This window comes from Staurois parvus, unplaced genomic scaffold (assembly GCF_062004578.1).
Source record: "Staurois parvus isolate SC_StPar_1 unplaced genomic scaffold, SC_StPar_1.0 ptg000615l, whole genome shotgun sequence".
Classification (NCBI taxonomy): domain Eukaryota; kingdom Metazoa; phylum Chordata; class Amphibia; order Anura; family Ranidae; genus Staurois; species Staurois parvus.
In genome coordinates this window covers 133803-159528 of record NW_028318411.1, presented here as the reverse complement: position 1 = coordinate 159528, position 25726 = coordinate 133803, and the positions used below count along the sequence as shown (strand labels likewise).

General features: G+C 43.2%; 1 protein-coding gene across 1 annotated transcript in view; it reads right to left on the bottom strand.

Annotated features, from left to right (window-relative positions):
- The window catches only part of LOC149449517 (tRNA wybutosine-synthesizing protein 4-like), an 84398-nt gene that overhangs the window by 40554 nt on the left and 18118 nt on the right, over positions 1-25726 (bottom strand). Inside the window, exons 4-7 of the mRNA XM_089693140.1 lie at positions 24004-24085; positions 18949-19135; positions 18548-18710; positions 1884-2073 (exon numbers count right to left, since the gene is read on the bottom strand). Of these exons, the coding sequence (XP_089549266.1) occupies positions 1884-2073; positions 18548-18710; positions 18949-19135; positions 24004-24085 (622 nt within the window). The remainder of the gene's footprint in view (positions 1-1883; positions 2074-18547; positions 18711-18948; positions 19136-24003; positions 24086-25726) is intronic.

Sequence of the window (25726 nt, the reverse complement as noted above, 5' to 3'; positions counted from 1 at the left end):
GGGTCAGCCTCAGCAGGTGGGATTGTGCTTGGGTGCCAAAACTAGCCAACCATAAATCTCCTACATACATACACATACTAAGGCAGGAGACAATTGTCCTATCAATATGTCTTGAAGTGTGGGAGGAAAACAAAAGGAACTTGGCGAAAAGACACAACAGCACAGAGAGAACATGCAGACTCCATGCAGGTAATGCCATGGTTGGAATTCAAACCCAGTAATATATAGCAGCAAAAAAACAAAAACACCTAGAATTGTCAGCTGCAATATATTACAACACATTAGTAACACAGTGGCTACACTCAATTTGCTTCCTTATGGAAGGAGCCATGGTTGTCACACAAGCTGGACTTCAACCACGTCTGCCTTTGCTCATCTCCTATACATGGTGAATTAAAGGGACCAGTAGTTTACACAACAAAGATAAGGTTCTTTATGCTTTTTTCAGCCGTTGTAAGTGATAAGGACACTACATTTATGGTAGAATCAACAGGTATAATCTTTACTAGCTGAAAATGTTCCTGAAAATGGAAAATTAATGCAGCCACCACATTGCCAATGATAAGCTGCAATATATTACATTTTTGTTTTTAGGTTTAGATACACTTTCAGATTGTGTTAACATTGTGGCCAGAAGCTTTAAAGCACTTTGATGGGAATTGTAGTTTGTTACGGAGGTGCTGCTCAATCAGAGGAAATGACTTCCCTGTGCCTGGCCATAGCTACAGTTTTGCTATGAAAGCAATGACCTCACAGACTTTAAATGGTCTTTACTACAAAAACTATATAGGTTTTTGCTTAGGGACAGAAAGTAATGGTCTATCCTAGACCTGTTTTTGAGCCAAAATATGGATAAAAGGATACATTTGATAACCTCAGTGCCACATCCCTAAGATTATAAAATATCAAAGGAAAAGAGTAAATGGGACTTTAATTGTGCTAATCCTTTACCCTCGGAAAGAAAATATACACATATCTAAAAACACAATTTTATTCCAAAGATTGATTATTAAAAAGAAGGACATTCAGTCCTTTAAAAGACATGTTGGATGAACATTAAGTGACTATGACATAAGCTACCCCATACACCTTTCTATACCCATGTTCAACATTAAATGTATATCCAGATGGCAAAAAGAATAATGATGATGAACACAATGGAAGGTGTAATGTCCCAGCACGTTTCTCAAACTGAGCTTCTTCAGGGATTCACAGGGTACAAAAATAAATAAATTATTTGTCCAAACCATGAAAAAAATCTTTCCAATGTGAGTGAAGACCCACAGGGAGCAGACATCAAAGTAAGTGCAAGCAGTTTACAAAACAGGGGAAGGGGACCCCCAACAGACACAACCGAGGAGCCTAGAGATGGCAAATGGGGGAGGCACAGACCAACCAGCCAATAAAGTAATGATACCTGTACTCTGAAATCCAAAACAGATTAGACAGTAATGGCTGCCTAATGGGACATATGCAATCAGCTTCAAGGCAACGGAGATGTAAAAAGAAACTACCAGCAGCCTTCACAGCACCTAAACAGAGACCAGAATGTTGTTTTTGAACCAAAATATAGCCTCAATTTGGCCTTGTTATTTTATTTTTTTCCATGAAAAAGTAAAATACAGATTTGAACTAATCAGTTAACTAAACTATGAAAAGTAGATTAGATCATTTCATTCCCAACAAAGTTTGCCCAAGCAGCTCAATGAGCAAAAATTTGGAATTTTTGTATTGCTAAGGAAATCTGGAGTAGAAAATAATTTTTTTTCGTCTTTTGTACAATGAGCCCTATGTACAGGAGAAAGGACACTCTGCTATGGATCCTTCACCAAGTGCTTCTTACAGACAGGAAGGGACATAAATCAACGATGAACAATTCTGACCTCTTGCAGGAAGCGGCGTTCCTGATCCTCCAGCAACGGATACGCAGTCACTGACCGCAGTGCAGAGTTTAGCGACACAAAGTGATTCATCATCACCTGACCAAATGGATCACATGGTGAAAACTGCTCATATAAGACGAAGCGAGAATGAGGAAAGCGTCTTGCTGCCCAGCCAATCACGTTTGTTGATCTGCAGAACAAATGCAGCAAAAAAAAAAAGAAGATCATGTGACAAAATGTCAATATGGCCCTTTCCATTATACAATTATTTCACATTTCATTACCTGACCTAAACACCACATCATATATTACCCTTACGGTACATATTCCTTGGTTGTAAGTCACCTTCCTTGAAACGCACCGGTTTATAGATCTACTTCTTTATCAAGCATATGGTTTTAGATACACCATGCCATATTGAATGGACATTACTTCTCATAGTCGGTTTAACAATTTTTTTTTTTTCCCAGTGTATCCATATCTCTAACCCGACCATTTCTCCAAACCCTAAGCTTAAAGTTTTACTAAACCCATAATACTAAAACCAGTCTGTATATGCAGAAAAGCATCCGTGTTATACTCACTGTGGAACCTAAGGGGCTAATTGTTCGTAACATTTACGGTTGGATGATCCTCATGTTCTCTGTTCCTTCCCTCTTTCTATGGTCCTCAGTTCATCTGACGATTGCACAGAGGAGCGGTGACAAGTCTGTACATGCTCTGTTTTGTGTGTATTGCTAGAGAAAATACTTCTTCTATGATCGGAGCTATTTGGGTCGCATGAGATTCACACCATGCATTAGGGCTTGTATACAGATCCTAAATGACAGCCCAGTCCCTTTCTCCTCCTCCATAGCCAGTAACTTAAAAAGTACACAGTGGTTGGATGTCACATCTTGATTGATGGAGGCGCCGCCTCCCATAATAGCATGTGGACACAGTAACAATAAAATGTAAAAGTGAGCGCTATCCAGTCAGCAGCTAAACACTCAAGGTAACCAAATAAAACCTTACAAATGGAATAAATAAAATAGTGCAGCGCTAAATGGTAACAAGTAACTGTAAAAATAATAATAATAAAGTTCAGTAAAGATAACAGTCCATGATACTATAAAGTGCCAGATGACTGGTAAAAACTCAATGGTGGTGCTCCGTGAGAAATGGCAGAAATACGCACTCACCAGATGTGTATTAGTTATACGCATTAAGTATCACATCCAGGAGTGTCCACATCAGATATAGGTCTGGTCAAGTTTTAAGGTAATTCTCCCTCAAGGATGGTAAACAGCAGATGCTCAGGTAGCAAATTAATCGGATCCAGGAAACCAGAGGTCCCTTTAAGGAATGAGCAGAAGAGGCTGCCTGTTTACAGGGTGGCTTCCTTCTCTGGGTGAAGCAACATGATCACAAAAAGCGGGCTTGAAAATAAATACTCCTCAGGGGAGTCAGGAAAGGATGCCCATAGTGTAGTATTCAGAAAAAGTATTTATTCGGTAAAACTATGTTTGCAAACATGTATATGCAGATAAAACAATGTCAGGACTGAAGAGGTGAACTAACCCTCCAGAGTCAAAGATGGCCGCCGGGCCTCCACGTGGCTCCGGAGGAGTAGCGTCACGACGTCCTGGCTCCTCCTTACGCGGTACATGCGCACGCACTTCATCAGAGGAAGAAACCCCTGTACACAGGCTTTAGTGGAGGTACAGAGCTAAATCAGCACAGTCCAGACAAAGGGTCATAAGTCATGCAGACTGCATGGAGGGATCTCAGAAGAATGAAAACTCCTCCTAGAAGCTGAACCAGCACTCAGCCGGACACAGAAAACAGTCACATGACCACTGCTGAGAATAGGTATTTAGTGGTTTCACTTTACTAAAATAAATACATGACCAAGTTTTGTAATAACAATTTTTATTGGTTTTCAAATAAGTAAACTTATAAACATAACAGAAAAAAACATCGATGGCATAACTACACATAATCAAGTCCAATAGAGTCATACAGAGTCATACAAAATCAGTGCGGAAACAATCAGGATCTTAGATTCAGGCCGGCAAAGAGGAAATGAAGGAATCCCACGGGAGCCAAATCAACTCAAATACAGCAGATGAACAATTATGTAAGGCAGTCAAATACTCCATCCGTCTTACTTCAGCAATAAGTTTGTACAAAGTCAGCAGTGTGGGGGGAGTAGAAGATAACCAACCCATAGGAATACTTCTCCTGGCCGCGGTCAGCACATGAGCAGCAAGTTTTCTGGCTGGTTTAGATAGACCCGGGAATGGCAAGCCTAGCAAAAAATGCAGAGGGTCAAAAGGGAGCGAGGCATGCAGCATTGATTGCAACAAGGAGCGGACTTCCTCCCAGAAAGGAACAATAGATTTACAAGTCCAAAAAATATGATAGAGAGAACCAGAATCCCTACCACAGCGCCAGCAGACAGGAGAAGCACTCGGGTTGAAAGCATGAAGAACCTCAGGTGTTTTGTACCATAACATCATAATCTTATAAATGTTTTCCTTATAAACCACACAGACAGAAGATTTAGATGCATTTACCCAAATATTCTTCCACGTTAGTAAATCAATATCACGTTGTACAAACTGAGACCACCTACGCATATAAAGGTGAGTTTCATTAGATAAAGGGGATGCGTCCAGAAGAATTTTATAAGTATTGGAGATGATACCCCTTTGGTGGGGGCCCTGCATACATAAACGTTCGAAGGGTGTAGGCTTCCCCAGGATCAATGAGGATGATAAAGTAGAGAAAAAATGGCGTATTTGGAAATATATATATAGGTGATGAGGAGGTAAAGAAGCTTTTTTCTGGAGATCCGGGAATGAATGTAATTTACGAGTCACCGGATGTACCAAGTGACGTAATTGAAAAAGGTTAGATACCACCCAAAGAGACATCCGAGATATGGCCATATTGTCTGGCAGGTTAGGGTTATAGAGGATATTTGTCAGAGGGGAGCATTCAGAGGCCAGAGTAAATTGAGCCTTACATTTCTGCCATACCGTAAATGAAAATTGCATGGGACCAAGGAATAGATGACGGAAGGAAGAGACATCCACTGCCGCGGTTGACCAAAGGAGGGAACATGGATGAACTGGGGACAGTTGTAAAGATTCAATCTCAGTCCATGTATTGGGAGGGTGTTGCGTGGACCATGACAAAAGAAAACAAAGGTGAGTCGCATAATAATACTTGATTATATCCGGCACTCCCAAACCTCCCCTAGAACGCGGAGAGAGTAGAACAGAACGTGCAATCCTGTGTCGCGTATTGTGCCAGATAAAGTGTAGGAAAGATTTCTGAAGGGAGTGAAGCTTGGACATAGGGACGGGAACGGGGAGAGTCGCAAACAGATATAAGAGTTTGGGTAACACGGTCATTTTTAGAACATTAATGCGACCGAGGAAAGAGATGGGCAAGGCATCCCATTGTTTCAGAGAGCGAGAAATTGCTATGAACAAAGGGGGGAAATTGGCCTCGTATATGGATTGGTAAGAAAGAGAAATATTAGTACCTAAATATTTTAAAGAGTGTGTGCACCACCGATAGGGAAAGGCTTCCTGAAGCGAGGACAGAACGATAGGCGGGACATGTATTGGGAGTGCCTCAGTTTTGGACGTATTGACTTTGTAACCTGAAATAGCCCCAAATTGTTTCAAGGTCTTATGCAAAATCGGTAAAGAAGTATGGGGACTCGTAAGCGTGAGAAGAATGTCATCTGCAAATAACGATAATTTGTACTCATGGGAATGTGACTGTATCCCACGAATATCCGGGTTTGACCTAATAGCGATGGCCAAAGGTTCCAGACAAAGAATAAACAGTAAAGGAGAGAGTGGGCAGCCCTGACGTGTACCGTTTGACATCTGAAAGGGAGGCGAGAGAAAAGAAGCTAATCTGACCTGCGAGAGGGGGGATGAATAGAGGGCCTTCAGCGCTGCTACAAATGGTCCTTTGAAACCAAATTTCTCCAAGACCATGAACATATAAGGCCAGCTTAAACGGTCGAAAGCTTTTTGAGCGTCCAAGCTTAATAACACAGTAGGGGTAGAGGACCTGTTAACCAGATCAACCAGATCAATAGTTCTCCTAGTGTTATCTGCGGCATGTCTGGCAGGTACAAAGCCCACTTGGTCCCTATGTATGATCTTGGAGATGATTCCGGACAATCGGTTAGCCAAAATTTTGGTAAAAATCTTGTAGTCAGAATTGAGTAGGGCAATGGGGCCGTAGTTGTCCACGATAGACTGGTCCTTATCGGGTTTAGGGATGACCGAGATATATGCACGGGAGAATTCGGTCTGGGGTATAATTCCCTTAAAAAGATCGTGATATAGAGAGAGGAGATGCGGTGCCAAAATACCAATAAAAGTTTTATAGTAGGAGTAGGGCAATCTGTCCGGTCCCGGAGCTTTACGAGAAGGGAGAAGTTTGATTGTGTCCAATAATTCCTCTAGTGTAATGTCAGCATTAAGGGTGGCAATGTCTGAAGGTGAGATTCTCGGGAGTGACAATGCGTCAAAAAAATTATCAAATAATGACTGTGTGAGGGGTGGATGCAGGTCCGGGGTTAAACAGTTGTACAATTTCCCGTAAAATGAGCCAAAAAGAGTTGCTATAACCCGAGGGTCGTAAGTGGGGCTTCCATCTGGCTGTATTAGTAGGTCAGGCATCGTAGAAGGGGACTGAGCTTTGAGACGATTGACTAACATACGATGGGGCTTATTGGAAAATTCGTAGAATTTCTGCTTAACCCAAAGGAGGGATTGAGCAGTTTTACTGGAGTCAAGAGCTTTAACTTGATCCCGTAGAGAAGTTACCCTCTGGAGCCCAGGAATAGACGGCTTAGCCAATAACCGTCCTTCCGCCCAAGATAGCTGTTGTATGAGGGAAGCCCTAGCACTCGCCGAGGACTTTTTTAAACGAGAACCCATAGAAATACAGAGCCCTCGAAAAACCGCCTTATGGGCCTCCCATAGAGTTGAGGAGGAGGTTACGGAGCCAACATTGTGGGTGAAGTAGGCATCAAGTCCCTGCGACAATTCATCTCTAAGATGGTCTGTGGAAAGAAAGGTCTCATTAAGGTGCCAATGACAGGGTTTGGATATAACAGGGGGGAAAAAAAGGTTTAAAGTCAAAGAGGCATGGTCAGACCAAGTGATGGGATTAATATCAGAAGAAACCAGAAGTGGAAGCAATGGGGCAGAAACGAAAAAATGGTCTAGGCGAGAATAACTACGGTGAGGAGTAGAGTAAAAAGTGAATTGTTTATGGAGAGGATGTTTAATCCGCCATGCGTCAAAGAGACGATGCTCCCTAATCAATCTACGAAAATATTTTGAAGAGGAGCATTGCCACTTCGAGGGAGTGGACTCAAAAAGAACCTTCCTGTCTTTATGGGGGGAAAGAATCAGATTGAAATCTCCCCCAACTATCACCTGCAAAGTGGAAATGGAATCCAGTTCGGCGAGTGTTTGGGATAGGAACTGCAATTGACCCGTGTTAGGGGCATATAAATTCAGCAGAACTAGGGGAGTCTCACCAAACATACACTCCAAAATAATGAAACGACCCTGTCGGTCAACTTTGGAGGAAACAACCCGAAGGGAGCAATGTGACCCAATCAAAATTGCCACCCCGGCTTTCCCAGAAGGGTCAAAGGCCGAGTAGGCTCGGGGAAAAAATCTCGAGGCAAAACGAAAGGAGCCAGTAGATTTGAAATGGGTCTCTTGGACAAAAATGATGTCTGCTCCTGAGGATCAAAATTCCTTCAAAGCCATCCACCTTTTTTGAATAGAGTTGAGGCCCTTAACATTATATGACAGAAACTTCAAAGCCATTATAAAATAACAGTGACTGGGCCACATGTATTAGCATGACAAATGGATGAAGTACCATCGATGTAGTAAAAAGAAAAAAAAAAAAAACAGAAAACATAAAACATGCAAAAAACACAACAGAAAAAAATACACAATGAAGAACAGGTATCCGCGAGGATATAAACTTGGGAACGTCAGCTAAGCCCAAGTCGTCTAGGCCAGTGGCTAGACAGTATCGGGGGCAGCACGACATCCGACACTTCCGGGAGGACGTCAAACCCGGCCAGAAGAAACAAAAACAAAATAAAATAAAATGCACCCAGCAAGGCCATGGCTGAACAAAACAGCACCAGATTCGCCACAAAAGGTCACCCCTGAAAATCCTCAGGCAGGAGGATCGCTTGATCGGGGAGGGCGTGGACGTTGCGGTATGCGTGTGGGTCTCCTCCGACCTCCGCGGACCGGTGTCCATATCTTGGAAGGGGTGGCATAAGGACGGGATGGAGTAGGCGGCGATGAGGGCATATCATCCAGTAGAGGTGGGAGTCCCAACTGCTTAAGGAAAGATTCCGCCTCTTGAAGATCTCGGAGAACAACATGGGTGTTGTCCCTAACAACCACCAGCTTGAAGGGGAACCCCCAACGATACAGGACACGATGATGCTGAAGATGTGTGGTGATCGGCTTCAAAGCACGCCGCTTAGCAAGAGTAATCGGAGAAAGATCACAGAAGAGTTGGAGTTTATCACCTTTAAACTCCAAGGAAGATTTGTGGCGGGCTGCTGAAAGTAAGGCTTCTTTACTTTGGAAGTAGTGAAAGCGGACTATAACGTCACGTGGACTGGTTCCCTCAATTGGTTTAGGGCCCAGAGAGCGATGAGCCCTATCCATCCGCCAATCTGCTTCTTGAACCATGGGGGCAGTAGCGATGAAAAAGGACAGTAGATGGCGGTGCAATTGGGCATCAGCAACGGATTCGGACATACCACGTATACGGATATTTTGGCGCCGTTCCCTGTTTTCCAGGTCCTCCTGCTGGAGTTGCATTTGGGAAATGGAATGTTTCAGATAGGCGTTGTCTTCCTCCAAAACGTGAACGTATTGCACCAAATCGTCAAACTTACTTTCCAATTTATCCGTGCGGTCCCCAATCTGGGCTATTTCCCCTCTGAGCTCATTAGCCAATTTTCCCACTTCAGCGGCTATGGAAGCGGTAATATTTTGTAGAAAAATTTGCAGCTTGTCGTCTAACGCGGAGATTGTGAGCGGAGGGGACGACTTTGTCGGCTGAGGACTAGGGGCAGGAAGATACCCTGGAGTAGGGTTGTCCATAGCCTCTCCTGCTTTCGATTGGGGGTCGTGATCCCCCATTTGTGGAAGGATCGGAGCAGAGGTTTGCAGCTGTGCTGAAATTAGGCAGGGTGCAGTACCCTCCGCGGCCGCTAGAGGTCCGGGATCGTTCCTCGGACCTCTGTCTATACTAGAGGCCGGGGATTGCGGCCTATAGAGGAAGCGCCGCAGTGGCGAGGGCCGCGGGTCCTGAGGCTTCGGGGAGGGGGGCTTCCAGCGCCCTATCTTCCCCATAGAAGCCTCTCCCTGGTGCTGGGCCGGGTGCTCGGTGATACGTGACTCACCCGAGGCAGAAGATCAGCAGCAGTGTGAAGCGGGTGAGTCACTCCTGGCCGGGGATGAGCGGAGCTCAGCAGAACACGTCTGCCATCATCCCTGGCCGCACATGCGCCCCCTGACCAAGTTTTATGTACTGTGGGAGACCTATATTGTTAATTCAGTGTCATAAGTTTGGATCACTTTACATCACATTACCCCAACCCTACAGCACACACTCACCCAAAACCAACCCTACGACCCCAACCCTACAGCACACACTCACCCAAAACCAACCCTACGACCCCAACCCTACAGCACACACTCACCCAAAACCAACCCTACGACCCCAACCCTACAGCACACACTCACCCAAAACCAACCCTACGACCCCAACCCTACAGCACACACTCACCCAAAACCAACCCTACAACCCCAACCCTACAGCACACACTCACCCAAAACCAACCCTACAACCCCAACCCTACAGAACACACTCACCCAAAACCAACCCTACAACCCCAACATTATAGCACACACTCACCCAAAACCAACCCTACAACCCCAACCCTACAACACACACTCACCCAAAACCAACCCTACAGCACACACTCACCCAAAACCAACCCTACAACCCCAACCCTACAGCACACACTCACCCAAAACCAACCCTACAACCCCAACCCTACAGCACACACTCACCCAAAACCAACCCTACAACCCCAACCCTACAGCACACACTCACCCAAAACCAACCCTACAACCCCAACCCTACAGAACACACTCACCCAAAACCAACCCTACAACCCCAACACTACAGCATATACTCATTCTAACCTAACCATAAAGAAAATACATAGCCTAACCCAACCCTACAGCACAAACTAACTAACTAACCTACAAGTACATACTTACCCTAACCCTACACCCCTAGCCACAGCACATACTAATCCGAATTCTATCCTAACCCTACAACCCATATCAAGTCTTGAATGTATACCCGTATTTAGGATGTAACATGCTAACGATGCAGCTAACCCTTCTCCCCTTGTCTGCTGTCACAATTCAAAAAAAGATGCGGCCATGCGGGGCTCCGCCCACCCAGACACGCCATTCCTTCACATAATTCTGTGAATGAAAAACTACTAGTCCCAACAGCCTGTCGGTGCTGTGGTAGTTCATTCTCTCTTCTTGTCTGTGTATATCTTCAAGCTCTTTTGAAGTACGAGCACACAGAAATACAGATAGGTCTGCAAGAGTCCTAGATGTGGTCTGCTGATCTAGGCTCCTAGATAAAAAAAAAAAAAAAAACAAAAAAAAAAAAAAAGAAGAAGAGGGAAGCACTTTTTTTTTATAAAAAAAAAAATGTGCATTTAATTATTTATTTTTTTTAGCAAATGGTGAACTTTAACTCTACAGTAATCCTAAAGCCCTTACTAACCTCATATCTAAACCTCCCCCTGACTCTATAGCATATGCTGTCCCTAAAACTATCCCGAAGCAAAACCTGCAATCCTAAGTCTACAACACAACCACTCTCATGTTAAATCTACCCTACCCCAACCCTATCTCTACAAACCTAACCCTACAACACATTCTCCTTGACCCAACAGCTCATTCTCACCCTAGTCAAGCCTACAGCCCCAACTCTACAGAACATACTCAGAGTAAAAAGATCCTACAGATTATATTTCCTTATATTTCTAACCCTACTCTAGCTCTACAAACCTAACCCTAAAGCATATGCTTCCCCCAACTCTACAGCTCATACTCCTCTTAATCCAACATCCCCAACCCTACAGCTCATGTTCACCCTAAACCAACGTTAAAAAAAAAAAAAAAATCCCATTACAATTGATTTAACAAACATGTTATACCTACCTGCTCTGTGCAATAGTTTTGCAAAGAGCAGCCCCGATCCTCCTATTCTTGGGTCCCCTACTTCCTTCCCCTGCTGTCTCTTCTGGCTCCCTCCTTCCCTGCTGAGTGTCCCCATAACAAGCCACTTTCTATGCAGGCTCGCTCCCAAGCCGTGCGCTGTGCGTTATTGATACACACGGTGTGGCTAAGCCCTGCTCAGGGCCGGATCTAGCTGGTCTGATGTGGGGGTGCAGTAAAGAAAAAAAAAGGTCATTGGGGCAGGGGATGGGAGGTCAGCAGGACAGTGTAAAGAAATAGAAATCAGTAGGACATAGTACAGTTGGTTAGCTGGGCGGTATCAAATGTGTGGATGTGGGAATTTAATTTTTTTTTTGTTCAACCCGCTGGTTGAACAAAAAAAATAATAATAACTGATGTATGGGCTGCCTTACCGAGTCTACCTCAAAGTGTAAATTCACCTTAATAAAAAATCTGTAAGGGGACGTAACACTGCACCCCCCCCCCCCCCAACATCCCCGCTCTACTTACCTGGCATGATCCTGCGCTGTCCGGTTCCCGCATGCCATGTGGCTTAATCTCCTCTCTGTATTGTGCAGCCAGTATGGACCAGACAGATTCTAATTGGTTAGCACTGTCATATGAATGGCTCTTCCTATCAGCACTGCAAGGGGAGGAGAGAAAGCCACAGGGATTCCCAATCCCCTGGTTAGTGGAGCTGCATGCAGAAGCCTGACAGAGCAGGATTGTGGGAGGCAAGTACAGTGAAGGGGGGGTGGGGGGTTAGTGTATAGTGGTCCAGTCATAGGTCATCTTACAGATTTTCTATACAAGGTGAAGACTTTAACCTCCTCGGCGGTCTGATTCTTTCCAATTTTTTGTGCTGAAAGCGGTACCATTATTTTGCATGGAAATATGTAGTTTTTTATTGTAGGCTGTAATTTTTAGGAATAACTCACTGAAATCTGTCCGAACAAGAGTCTAGTAAACATCCCGGGATGATAAAAATTGAAACACAAAATCATAAATTATAATTTAATAAATAATCAAAAAATAATATAATAATAAATTTAATTCAATAATATAATCAAACCAAAAACAGTGAAATGTGAAATATAGCGCCAAGTTTGCACATCGCTGAGCAAAGTCACAAAATCGTTTTCAGTGTCTGATGATGAATTTCCCCACCAATCATTATCACTCAATTCTGCAAGTGGTTCTGATTTACTATCGCTGTTCTCTAGCCGGTCTAAAACCGCTCTTGCCGTAAAAGGACGCTTTTTTGGCGCCATGGACGTTTCTCAGTTTCCAGGCAGAAAGAACAGACAAAATGCAGGCAGGGCGCCGGACAAAGCACTCGGGACAAAATGTATGTGAAATGCATTGAAACAGCAATGTTTTACTATGTAATAATAATTTAAAAAAAAAAAAAAAAAAGACATTTTTTAAAAAAAAATTCAAATTTGCCGCCGGTTCCGGTGCCCGTACGTCCCAGCGTTACAGGGACCGGAACACAGAAGCCGGATGCCGGCATCGGCCAGAGGAGATGGCCAGGGACGCTGCAGGGGACACATCGTGGGAGCGAAGGACAAGGTAAGTGCTGGAGGGACTCCCTGAGCAACGCCACATGGTAAGCCCGAGTGTAGCTCGGGGTTACCGCTTGTGGTACTGAAACTTTACCCCGAGCTACACTCGGGAATACCGCCAGGGAGGTTAAAGAAGCACTTAATTAAAACCAACAACAACAGTTGAGACACTGAACACCTTGATCAGGTCTATGTACAGCATAATGTACATAGGTCAGGAGGAATAAAAAAAAAAAAAAGAAAAAAAATTTATAGAATGTATAGCAGTCAGGATGAGTGCCATGTTCACATCAGAGTTCTCCCTTATATCAAAGTCAACAGTATTCCCCCTATCAGGGGCAGACTGACAACTCATGGGGCTCCCGGGCAATAGGGGATCATGGGGCCCCTGTGTCCTTGCCCAAACTCAAAAAAGCCTATGAAAAAAGGTACCAGGGGCATCTCATGGGGCCCCCTACTGACCCCGTGCCCTCGGGCAGTGCTGAGTTTCCAAATGGTCAGTCCGCCCCTGCCCCCTACACATCAGAGTCCGCCTTAAATATGTGTCTTCAAAGTCTCATCTTACATCAGAGTCCGCAGAGTCCCACCTTACAGCAGAGTCCAGCAGAGTGCCCCTTTCACCACTGGCGGGGTGGCTGGCATGAAAAGGCTTTAAAAAAAATCCCCTTGTTGCTGGATCTTAACTGCAAATGCATGTTCCAAAGCCAGCCAATTAGCAAACTGCCAGGTTCAGCCGAAACTCATGCGGTGCAGCGAGTTAATACAAGCCATGCCTGATAAGTGCCATGATGTCACTGTACACCCGGACCCACCCACACCTGGACCTGGACCTGCCCACACCCGGACCTGCCCTGCTGCCTGATCGGAGGCAGAGCTCAGCAATTCTCTAATAGGATGGCTCCATAACTGTGCATGTGCAGTTCAGAGCTGATGACAAGGGGTTTTTTAGGGCTCCGCATTTATGGACAGGAGAAGAGTGCCTGTTTTTTTTTACAAACCATCTGTAAATTTACAGACGGTTGGCAACATGCAGCCACTGTGATTCTTTGTTTCATGGCCATGACAAAAATGATCCCCTCTGTTGCTTTCTGTGGGCATAGTGCCTGATAACTGTGTTCTAGTCAAGTGAATGGGGTTGCTCTGCAAGCACCTCACAACTGCATGCAATGTATACGGTTGCGGTGTGCTAATGTGGTGCTCCAGGGGTTAACTGCTTCCCGTCCGCCCTATAGCAGGAATACTGCCACAGGGCGTCACAGGCACACAAAATCATGTACTGTATATATACACACACACGTGATTTTGCATTTAGGGTTGGGGGCGTGCATGACCTACCCGCGCCGTCATTAGCGGCCTAGGCTGTCAATCACTGGGTCCCGGACGGTGATTACTCAACGGTACCCGGTGACTGAGGAGGATTACCGATGGAGAGAGAGAACTGTAAGTAATCAATATAGTTCTCTCCCCTGTCAGCTCCTGCACACTGCAATGCATAGCAGAGCCATGCATAGCAGTGTGCTTACAATGAATAACACACAGCACAGTAAAACAGCACACAGTTAACCCTTTGATCGCCCCAGATGTTAACTCCTTCCTGCCCAGTGTCATTAGTACAGTGTCAGTGCTTTTTATTAGCACTGATCACTGTATTGGTGTCACTGGAGATGTCAGTGACACCAAGTCAGTTCCCCCTAGTGTCAAAATGCCAGCCACAGTCCTGCTATAAGTCACTGATCGCCGCCATTAATAGTAAAAAACCCTCAAAACATCCCAGTACATATACACCGCCATAACAAAACGCTGTAACTTTCATGTAAGCTAATTAATTTACATGCATTGAGATTTTTTTTTTTTAGCAAAGACATGTAGTAGAATACATTCTGGCCTAAATTTATGATGACATTTGATTATTAAAATTTTTTTTACAGGACAGGTTTTATAGCAAAAAGTCAAAAATGTGTAAAAAAAAAAAAAAATCACCAACCTCCTGTGTATCCTAGTGCTGCTGACACTTGCATGCGTTTCCACACACAAATAGCTATATCATATAATAGTGCCATGCATATAACCCTATAGACTCATATACAATCTCCTACATACATCAAAAACATGTGATTATTAAACAATTGTGAATGCAATGACCCCAACTTCATATTTGGTTTTATCCATGTGTATATGATTCTGTGCCAAACAGGTGCTCTTTATTCCTTGTGTCCACATATATTCCTAAAGTTACTCCTCCACCAGAGACATGCGTTCTCAGGAACTCCTGAGGAAGTCACGTGATGTGAGGTAACGTGTTTTTGATGTACGTAGGAGATTATGAGTATAAAGGGTTATATGCGCAGCACTATTATAGGATTTACCAAAGAAGACAAAAATGTTTTTTTTCTCAGAAGTGTCGGTCTTTTTTTCCTTTTTTTATAGTGTAAAAAAACCCCCAAAAAACACTAGGCAATCCAATACCACTGAAAGAAAGCTCTATTTGTGGGAAAAAAAGGACATACATTTAATTTGGGTGCCGCGTTGCATGACCACGCAATTATTAGTTGAAGCAACGCAGCGCCATATCGAAAAAAAAATGGCCTGGTCAGGAAGGGGATGTAAATCCTCTGGAGGGCAAGTGGGTAAAGCAGGTGGTGAGAAGGTGATACAACACCTCCTTGCTGCTTGCCACATGCTCTCTGAAGAGTGATCTGAACACAGATCGCTCTTCAGAGACCAAATCTAGTGTGAAGGAGCTCTAAAAAGGGATTCTGGGCAGGAAGGGGTTAAACAAAAGCATAACAAAACTTGTGAGTTCAAGATCATGAGTCTATCCAACTAGTAGTTGGTCAGCCATCCGCAATAGTACTTCCAGGTGTCCCTGGACATGAAATCAACTCTGCAAATTTGTGAAAGCTTCTAGAATAGGGAGGGGGAGAGAAGGGAGAAAGATGGGGAGAGAAGGGAGGAAGATGGAGAGAGAAGGGAGGAAGATGGAGAGAGAAGGGAGGAAGATGGAGAGAGAAGGGAGGAAGATGGAGAGAGAAGGGAGGAAGATGGAGAGAGAAGGGAGGAAGATGGAGAGAGAAGGGAGGAAGATGGAGAGAGAAGGGGGGAAGATGGAGAGAGAAGGGGGGAAGATGGAGAGAGAAGGGTGGAAGATGGAGAGAGAAGGGAGGAAGATGGAGAGAGAAGGGAGGAAGATGGAGAGAGAAGGGAGGAAGATGGAGAAAGAAGGGAGGAAGATGGAGAGAGAAGGGGGGAAGATGGAGAGAGAAGGGAGGAAGATGGAGAGAGAAGGGAGGAAGATGGGGAGAGAAGGGAGGAAGATGGAGAGAGAAGAGAGGAAGATGGAGAGAGAAGGGAGGAAGATGGAGAGAGAAGGGGGGGAGATGGAGAGAGAAGGGAGGAAGATGGAGAGAGAAGGGAGGAAGATGGAGAGAGAAGGGGGGAAGAAGGGGACAGGCCTCAGGGAGGGGGGAGAGAAGAGAGGAAGATCCCTGTCTGGAGAGAGAGAGAGAGAGAGAGAGAGAGAGAGAGAGAGAGAGAGGGGGGGGGGGCTGGAGAGAGAGAGGGGGGCCCTGGAGAGAGGGAGAGAGAGAAGGGAGGAAGACCCCTGGAGAGAGGGAGAGAGAAAGGGGGAGGGAAGGGAGGAGACCCCTTGAGAGAGGGAGAGAGAGGGGGGAGGGGGAGAGAGAGGGGGAGAGGGAGGGAGGGGGGAGAGAGGGGGGAGGGAGGGGGGAGAGAGGGGGAGGGAGGGGGGAGGGAGGGGGAGGGAGAGAGAGGGGGGGGGGAGATGGGAAGAGGGAGGGGGGATGGGGGGAGGGAGGGAGAGGGAGAGAGAGGGGAAGAGAGAGAGAGGGGGAGAGAGAGACCCTGGAGAAAGCATGCATAGAACTTTACAGCACATAGTAATTCTAAACTCTACCCCAACCCTTCACCATACCCTAATAACCCCAATTCTCACTCTCCATACCAGAAGCCTACATCCCTTTTTTTTTGTTTTGAACATGTGACCAGCAGCAGACGCCTAGAAGCTCCTCCTGCTTATAACTACCTGCAGACAGGCTGGGAAAGATCTGGGTCATGTGACTGCTGTATATTGATTTTTTTTAAGTAAAATAATTACAGTGCCATCACTCATATACAGAAATCGAAGAGATAATGTAAATTAACCGCTTCTGCGCCACCCTATAGCAGAAATACTGCTACAGGGCAGCATGGGTGCACAAAATCACATTATATATTTATTTAACACACGCACACACTTTTTGCAGTTCCGAGTAGGGGGCCTACCCGCGCAACCATTTAGCATAGCAGAGTCATACAAAGCAGTGTGCTTACAGTGAAACACAGCCTCATAGTGAAACAGCGCACAGTTGACCCTTTGATCGTCCCATGTTAACCCCTTCCTGCCCAGCGCCATTAGTACAGTGTCAGTGCTTTTTATTAGCACTGATCACTGTATTGGTGTCACTGGGGATGTCAGTGACACCAAGTCAGTTCCCCCCAGTGTCAGAATGCCTGCCGCAGTCCAGCTATAAGTCCTAGTAAAACATTTAATAAAAAAAAAAAAAAACTTGTCAGATAAAGTAACGCAACACCGTGTCACAAAAAAATGGCCTGGTCAGGGGGGGAAGGGGGGGGGGGGGTAATCCTCTGGAGGGCAAGTGGTTAAACAGTGTGTGTTTAGTATCATTTTAACCCTATAGCACATACTCATCCTAAGTCAACCTGAACTCTACAATCCTACCCTATAGTATATATTGAGCCCAACTCTTTATTCTAAGATAATCGGCCCCATCATATACTCACCCAACCCAACATTGATCCTAACATACAGCACATATTTACCTTCCCCTAAAATGGATTTATAGTACAGAATACACAAATATAGGGACATTTATACAACTCTTCATCCAGGTCTACCTATGAAATCTGCACAACTGCAATTATGGGTGGGCATAGTTTGGGGATTAACATTGGAATGGACTGCCTGACACCCCAACTGGGTATCTACGCCAAACTACAGCTTCCTTCAGTCTGGAACCAGAATATAACAATTTCAGAACAGACCTCCATAATTACCAGACAAGACCAGTATATTAGGTTAGGACTGTAGATAGAAAATTTACCCCAAGCTTTAGACAGAGCCAATGTGGGAGTAAAAAAGGACTGATTTTATTACCAAACAGCACAGCATTTATACACAAAAACCTTCCCCCTAGACAGGTTTGGCACACATTACAAATCCCAGGAAAAAAATACATTACATAAATAAACAATCAAGCACAAAAAAACCAATAGATTCCTTCCTGGCACCTAGTCGTCCGAACCCTGGAGGTGATTAAACAAAGTGAAAGCTTATCACCAAAACCTACTTACAGCAAACAATAACAGATACCAGGAAACCTGTAACAGAAAATAAACTCATAACCTCACATATGCTGGAATCACCCCCTGCACGTAACACATTGCTCCAGGATAATAGTTCCACTATGCACAGTATGCCAAGGGGTCCCACAAACGGTCCCTCCAGCCCTAATTGCATGGTATAATTCCCAGCCAGCCAGATATCTAGGGAAGTGATTGGGAAAGGACTTCTTGTAACCCCAAGAGGGGGTTCTCTTAGTCCTGGGTCCATAGTCTCTGGAAAGAAGCCCCTCCCGGAGCTCAAGTCATGGTGGCTTCAGTGACAAATATTACAGAATTCCTTTTAGTGCGATGGTGAAGGATGACCAGGGTCTATAGTTTCAGTATCTGCACCTACCTGGTGGGATCCATGTAGCACAGAACTACCTCTGCTAGTACAAGAGTGGGACAATTCCATCTCAACCCAGCACTATCCAATGCAGAATCCAGGGCAGCAATATCACCAAGATCCACACCGAGGAGCTTGTAATCCTCCGAGAGAAGGACGGAATATCCTGGTGCTGGAAAAGAAAGAGATGCACTATAAACCGAGGACAAGAAGAGGCAGATCCACTGAAACTGGAGAAAGAGTCAACAGAAAAGTGAAGCTGTGACCGATGAAAACCCACCACCTTTTACTTGATGCAACATTTAGAAGAAGAATTTTGATTGGCTGCTACAGGCAACAATTCCACTTTTTGTTCTTCCAATTTAGCTGAACATTAAAAGCACAAAGAGATATGACCTGATGATCCTCACCAGAGCCATTGTAGTCAGACTTCTCACCAAGCATCTTCTTCAAGTCCTCTGTCCCTTCAATCACCTGACGTTTCCGCTTCACCACTGCTGGAAAATCCACTTCCCAGAAACATGTGCTTCCCTCCACCCCAAGATTCCCGCACATCCGGAAATACAGGGAGTCAAATCCACATCCCAGAGACAGCACCTGTACAGAAGGCAGGAGAGATCACACCAATACAGTCCATCAACAGTACAGAGAGAGTAGACACAGCATGCATGCAGTATGTACAGGAAGGTGCAATATTATCGCTCTTTATAGACATCTGCAGGGTACTAGCATATGGTGCCAGATATTCCCGGAAGAAAAAAAACTTGAAGATGTAGAGAACACGGGCGGCACAGTGGCTAAATGGTTAGCACTTCCGTCTGGCAGTACTCAGGTCGTTAGTTCGAATCCCAGCCACGGCACCACCTGCCTGGAGTTTGCATGTTCTCCCTGTGCCTGCGTGGGTTTCCTCCGGGTACTCCGGTTTCCTCCCGCACTCCAAAGACATGCAGGTAGGTTAATTGGCTCCTGTCTATATTGTCCCTAGTATGTGTATGTATGAATGTGAGTTAGGGACCTTAGATTGTACGCCCCTTGAGGGCTAGGGACTGATGTGAATGTACAATATATATGTAAAGTGCTGTGTAAATTGACGGCGCTATATAAGTACCTGAAATAAATAAACGTGAGAGTAATTGCAATTACGTATGCATAAAAATTCTTTTAGCTTTTTTTTTTAATAACGGGAGTGTGGTGTACCAGTGTATTTGCACATATATGTGTATAAAATACTGCAACACGGATTTTTTTTTTCACCAATCTATATGCGGCACAAACTTACATACCTTTGCGTAGAGGCCCAATAAAACCATGGAGTACATTTAGATCAGTAGAAGAGAAAAGAAAAAACTAAAAATGCCTGAATACCTACAAATATGACCTTTTTAGGTGTCCCATGTGCAAGACGCCTTATAGACACAGGAGACACTGGGCATAGGGACATGGGGGCACTGATACAGCAAAATACTGGACGTTTACGATTTATTAGATGTAATGACTGTATTATTATTATACATTATTATACAGGATTTATATATTTTTATTATACAGGATTTATATATTATTATTATACAGGATTTATATATTATTATACGGGATTTATATATTATTATTATACAGGATTTATATATTATTATTATATGGGATTTATATATTATTATTATTATTATATTATTATACAGGATTTATATATTATTATTATTATTATAAAGGATTTATATATTATTATTATTATTATTATACAGGATTTATATAGCGCCAACAGTTTGCTCAGCGCTTTACAATATAACGGGAGACAATACAGCAACAATACAGTTCAATACAAGAGGGATAGGAGGGCCCTGATCCTCGGAGCTTACAATCTAAGAGGGAGGGGCTAGTGGTACAAAAGGTAATAACTGTGGGGGATGGACTGGTTGGAAGAGTAGAAGATTCCAGTATTCGCTGAAGGCAGGATAGGCTTCACTGAAGAGATGGGTTTTCAGAGATCACCTAAAAGTGAGCAGAGTAGGCAATAGTCTGATAAATTGGGGTAGAGAGTTCCAGAGGATGGGGGAAGCTCTGGAGAAGTCCTGGAGATAAGCATGGGAGGAGGAGACAAGGGAGCTAGAGAGTAGGAGGTCTTACGAGGAACGGAGAGTACAGTTTGGGTGATATTTAGAGACAAGATTGCATTTGTTTTCTTTTTAGGCTCCCCCTCCCCCTATTTTCATCTGGTAATCCATCCAGCAAGTCTGTTTTTCAAAAGAACAAGCTCTCCAGCAGAATGAATCAGTGGATGAGACAAACCACATACCAATGAAAGGTGCTTACAATGATCATGATTTATTCATGTTATCCCAAAAGGAAAGAAAATGTTTTTCTGTAACGGATTATAAAGTGTGAGCTGGAGCTTGGCTTCAATTTGTTAAATTATTAGTTAAATTTGCTAGTACATCTAACACTCCCCTCAGACTGGCAATGCCGCTGTACAAAGGTGCCCCTGTGCTGCTACATCCAGAGTGGGGGTGTTCTAATACAGGAGGTGTGTTACTGGCCAGATCACCAGATGAAAATAGGGAAGAAATCCTAAAAAAACAAAAAAAACTAATGCAGCCACCACATCTAATGGTTGGTAAGCTGCAACTTATTACATGTTTGGTTTAATACTACAGGGGTACCTCGGTTTACAAATGAAAATCCATTGAAAATAATGGCTCGGTTTACAAATTTTTTTCACAATACGAAGTAAGTTTCCCCAGGACACATTGCACCTGAGAGGTTTATAGCGCCGGCCCCGTGCCTTTAACCACTTCAAGTCCGGACACTTTTATACCCCCTTCCTGTCCAGGCCAATTTTCAGCTTTCAGCGCTATCACACTTTGAATGACAATTGTGCGGTCATGCAACACTGTACCCATATGAATTTTTTTACCATTTTTTTGAGACAGATAAAGCTTTATTTTGGTGGTATTTATTCACCCCTGGTATTTTTATTTTTTTTTGCTATGTTAATGAAAATGTCCAAAAATTTTGAAAAAAAGTGTTTTTTTAAATAATATTTTGCAAATAAATAGTATTTCATCATAAATCTTGGCCAAAATGTATTCCGTTATCTTTTTAGTAAAAAAAAAAATCCAAAGTAGTTTAGAACCAAAAATTATAATTTTTAAACATTTCTTTTACATGTTTATTTTTTTATATTCATTTTTTTTTTTTTTTTTTTTACATACTGTCACCCTAGCAGTACAGTGTCACCAGTGTCACCATGGTGACACTGTACTACTTGTGGGGGGTGATGATTTTTTTTTTTTTAACACTGATTGCTTTTACACCCATATAGGATGTAAAAGCAATCATTTCTCCTTCTGTCTGCATTCTTGCAGTCATTGAGAAGTACTGAGTGAGCTGTGATTGGTCACAGCTTGTCACATGGTACAAGGCTGTTGTGAATAGCCTTGTACCATGTGACCTCTGTGATCATTTACCAATTTCACACGTAGTAAGCAATGATGTCACAAGTGACATCATTGCTTACTACTTTGCATGTGATCACTGATTGGCCAATCAGTGATCACATGATCGGGACCTCACACAGAGATCCCGTCCAATGATCGGTGTTCTACTGTGTCCAGAGGACACAGCGGGCACAGGATCGTGGTGCTGTGCGCTCCCAGGGAGAGCGCACAAGCAGGGTGCGGGGAGGCTGTTTATAAACGGCTACCTGACCCTGCACTGCCACCGTCCAACCATTTATATAGAACGGCCGGTTGGGAAGTGGTTAAAGTGCACTTTATAAACAGTTTTGAACAGATAAGACTTTTTTTTACTTTTTTCTGACCTCCGTAATGGATTAATTGGTTTTCAATGCATTTACAAATGTTTTTTGCAATACGAAGCAAGTTTCCCCAGGATGCATTGCTCCTGGGAGGTTTATAGCGCCGGCCCCATGCATGCTGGAGTCTGTGGGTAGCACGTGGCGTCGAGTGTGGAGGTGTTGGAGCCGTTTTTGCATCAAGTTTTGGAGCCATTCTGGACATTTTTAATCATGTCCCTGTATAGTATTTATGCCTTTAAAGTGCACTCTATAAAGAGTTTTGAACAGATAAATTCCTTTTTTTTTTTTTACTTTTTTCTGATCTCCGGAGCAGATTAATTGGTTTTCAATGCATTCCTATGGGAAACCACAAATTTTTCACAATACGAAGCGTCCCCGAGAACGCATTAAATTCGTAACCCTTAATGCCAGGATGTTAGGTGTAATCTTCGACTCTGACCTACCTTTTCACCCTCACATCCAATCATTGTCCAAATCTTGCACCTTCACCTTTTTAACATCTCCAAATTCTCCCCTTTTTAATCAATGACACCATCAAGTTACCCCATTCTCGTTGGCCTACCTCTACACAGGCTATCCTCCCTTCATTCCATCATAAATGCTGCATCCAAACCTTACCATCTGTTCACTGTCTGATAATCCTCCAAGCCAATCACTCTACTGGCTTCCCCTTGCCCAATGAATAGAATTCAAGATACGAACTACAATCTACAAACCTGCACACAACTCTGCCCCAAGTTACATTACAACTGCATCTCAAAAATCAACTTCATAAGAGGCATGGCAAGTTTTTTGAAGTTGTATTTTTTTGTCATAATTTTTCAGAAAAAGAAAAAATTAAAAAAAAATTATTTTTGCTGTTTTTTTTTTTTTTTTACATACTGTCACCAGTGCAGTACAGAATCATCATATAACTGGCATGGCGGTGATCAGGGACACTGACTAGTGACAGTGTAAAAAAAAAAAAAAAAAAAAAAAAAATTATATATATATATATATATATATATATATATATATATATATATATATATATATATATATATATATATATATATATATATATATATATATATAAATAAAATTTTTCTTAAATTTTTTAATTATTTTTAAGTTTTTTTTTTGTTCAAATATTTTATTGTTTTAACATGAAACAATACAAAATAGTAAGAATATGGGTCATTGCAGGTGTACAGTAATTGCACAGTAAAGATACCCAACAATACAAGGTCAGGCATCACTAACATAGGTGACTATCAAATGGCAATTGAGGCCTAACAAGAAGGGGGGGGGGAGGGAGGATGGAAAGGGGCATACGGCTCCTTCAGTGGTGACCCTTTCTATCACTTTGCTCCCCCCTCCTATCAGCATGCTCCTAATCAGCACATGAACTGATTTGTACTTCTTGTGGGATATCAGGTACTTACTTTAAAAAATACATTTAATGATGAATTATTACAGCACTGAATTCATTTGTTTATTTTCTATCAGCCTGGAGACCAGCTTTAAATATTTACTTGATTATGTGTATGAAATACCATAGAACACAAATATAGATATTGTGGAAGAATTTAGTTCCGGACTGAATAAAAAATGATGACTATACGAAGACTTCTTGTGCTTCGGGCAGACGTTTCCCTCGCAGATCACTCACCTGTCTGTGTGTACAATCCTCGGTGTCTCGGAGAAACTCCTTGATACAATGACCGACGGCCTGCGAGCGAACACAGTACCCCCTGCAGGACAAAAAGGGAAACAGCAGATTATAGTGTTTGAACGGAACCAGCCAATCCCAATCCCCCCATACCAACAAGGCCGCCAGTTCAGTTACATTTCCAGATTCTCAGCACACGTACACAATTCACAGCAGCAATTGGTCATAGGGTTGGGATAAAAGGTGACATCTGCCCATCACTCCATTTTATTATTAGATCTCCATCAACCTGTAGGTGGAAGTTACAGAGCCCCTCCCAGTCCAGTTTTGCACATTGAGCGATTGAAGCAATCGCTCAGATTTTCCAGGATGCTGGGAAGCATTTGCAATAAGTCCGTGAGAAGTGACACAGACAATGGTGATAGGCTTTTGTGCCCTCTAGAGTACTGTGTATTATAGTATACACCATTTCATGTTTACCAAGCCCCCCCCTTTCATTTTATACATGTATTAGGGCCAGTTCACACTATAGAAACACAGTCCAGATGTGTTCCGGATGCGTTTTTGGTGCATTCCGGTGCGTTTTTGATGAAGTTTTGACACGTTCCAGTGTGTTTTTCATGCATTCCAGTGTGTTTTTTCCTCTCTTTTTTTCAATATAAATAGGGACGCGTGTTCTAGTGAGCTTTTGGTGCGTCCCAGTGCGTTTTACCTTGTTCCAGTGCAGTTCTGTGCAGAAAAAAATGCAGCATGTTTTACTTTTTTTTTCTGCAACCGGAACGCACTGATGTGAACTATGACATTGACAACCGTATAACCTACTTTCTGTGCGTTTTGGATGCAGAAAAAAAAAGCAACTGAAACGCATGGAGTTAGAACTGGCCCTTATGCTGATTCCTATGGAATCCTGAAAGCTTTTAAAGCTGAACTCCAGGTATCATCTGTATGACAGAGTCACATTGGTTCAGCTTGGCACAATATAAGTATGCACATCTGATCAATGTGTGAAGAACACATTGGATTTGATTTACTAAACCTGATCAGTGCAAAATCTGGTGCAGCTCTGCATAGAAACCAATCAGCTTCCAGGGTTTTTGTCAAAGCTAAAGTGGAACTGCACTGCATCCAAAAACCAAAAATGCTACGGAATTCATTTTTAATATTCAAAGCAAACTCCTTCATCCATCCGTGTCTCCATGATTTATTTTGCTAAGAATTTATTTTGAAAAACACTACCTGGCATGTCTGGCCATTGAGTAAAGGCATAGGATTCATGTAGCGGTTGCTACCTGAAATCCATCTGCACTTAGCTCAGGCATTGGCTGAGCTGAAAACCATCCCTCCCCTCCTGAAATCTATGACATCATTTGCCTAGGCATGGCAACCAGGAAGTCAATTAAGAGATAAAAGGGAAAAAAAAAAAAAAGGTTAAAACAAGCACATATGATATGATTTTTACTATTATTTGATTGAGAGAGTGAAGTTCCACTTTAATTGAACAAGCTGAAGTTAGAAGCAGATTGGCTGCCATGCGCACATGCACCAGATTGTGTACTCTCCAGTTTTAATAAATCAACCCCATTGTAATTTTTTTTTTTTAAATTAATACAAGGCAGTCTTTAACTGGATGAGGAGATTGTGATATCACCTCTCCACCTCATCCAATCAGAGAATTATCTAATATGCTACCTTTAACCACTTCCCGCCCGGCCTATGGCCGAAT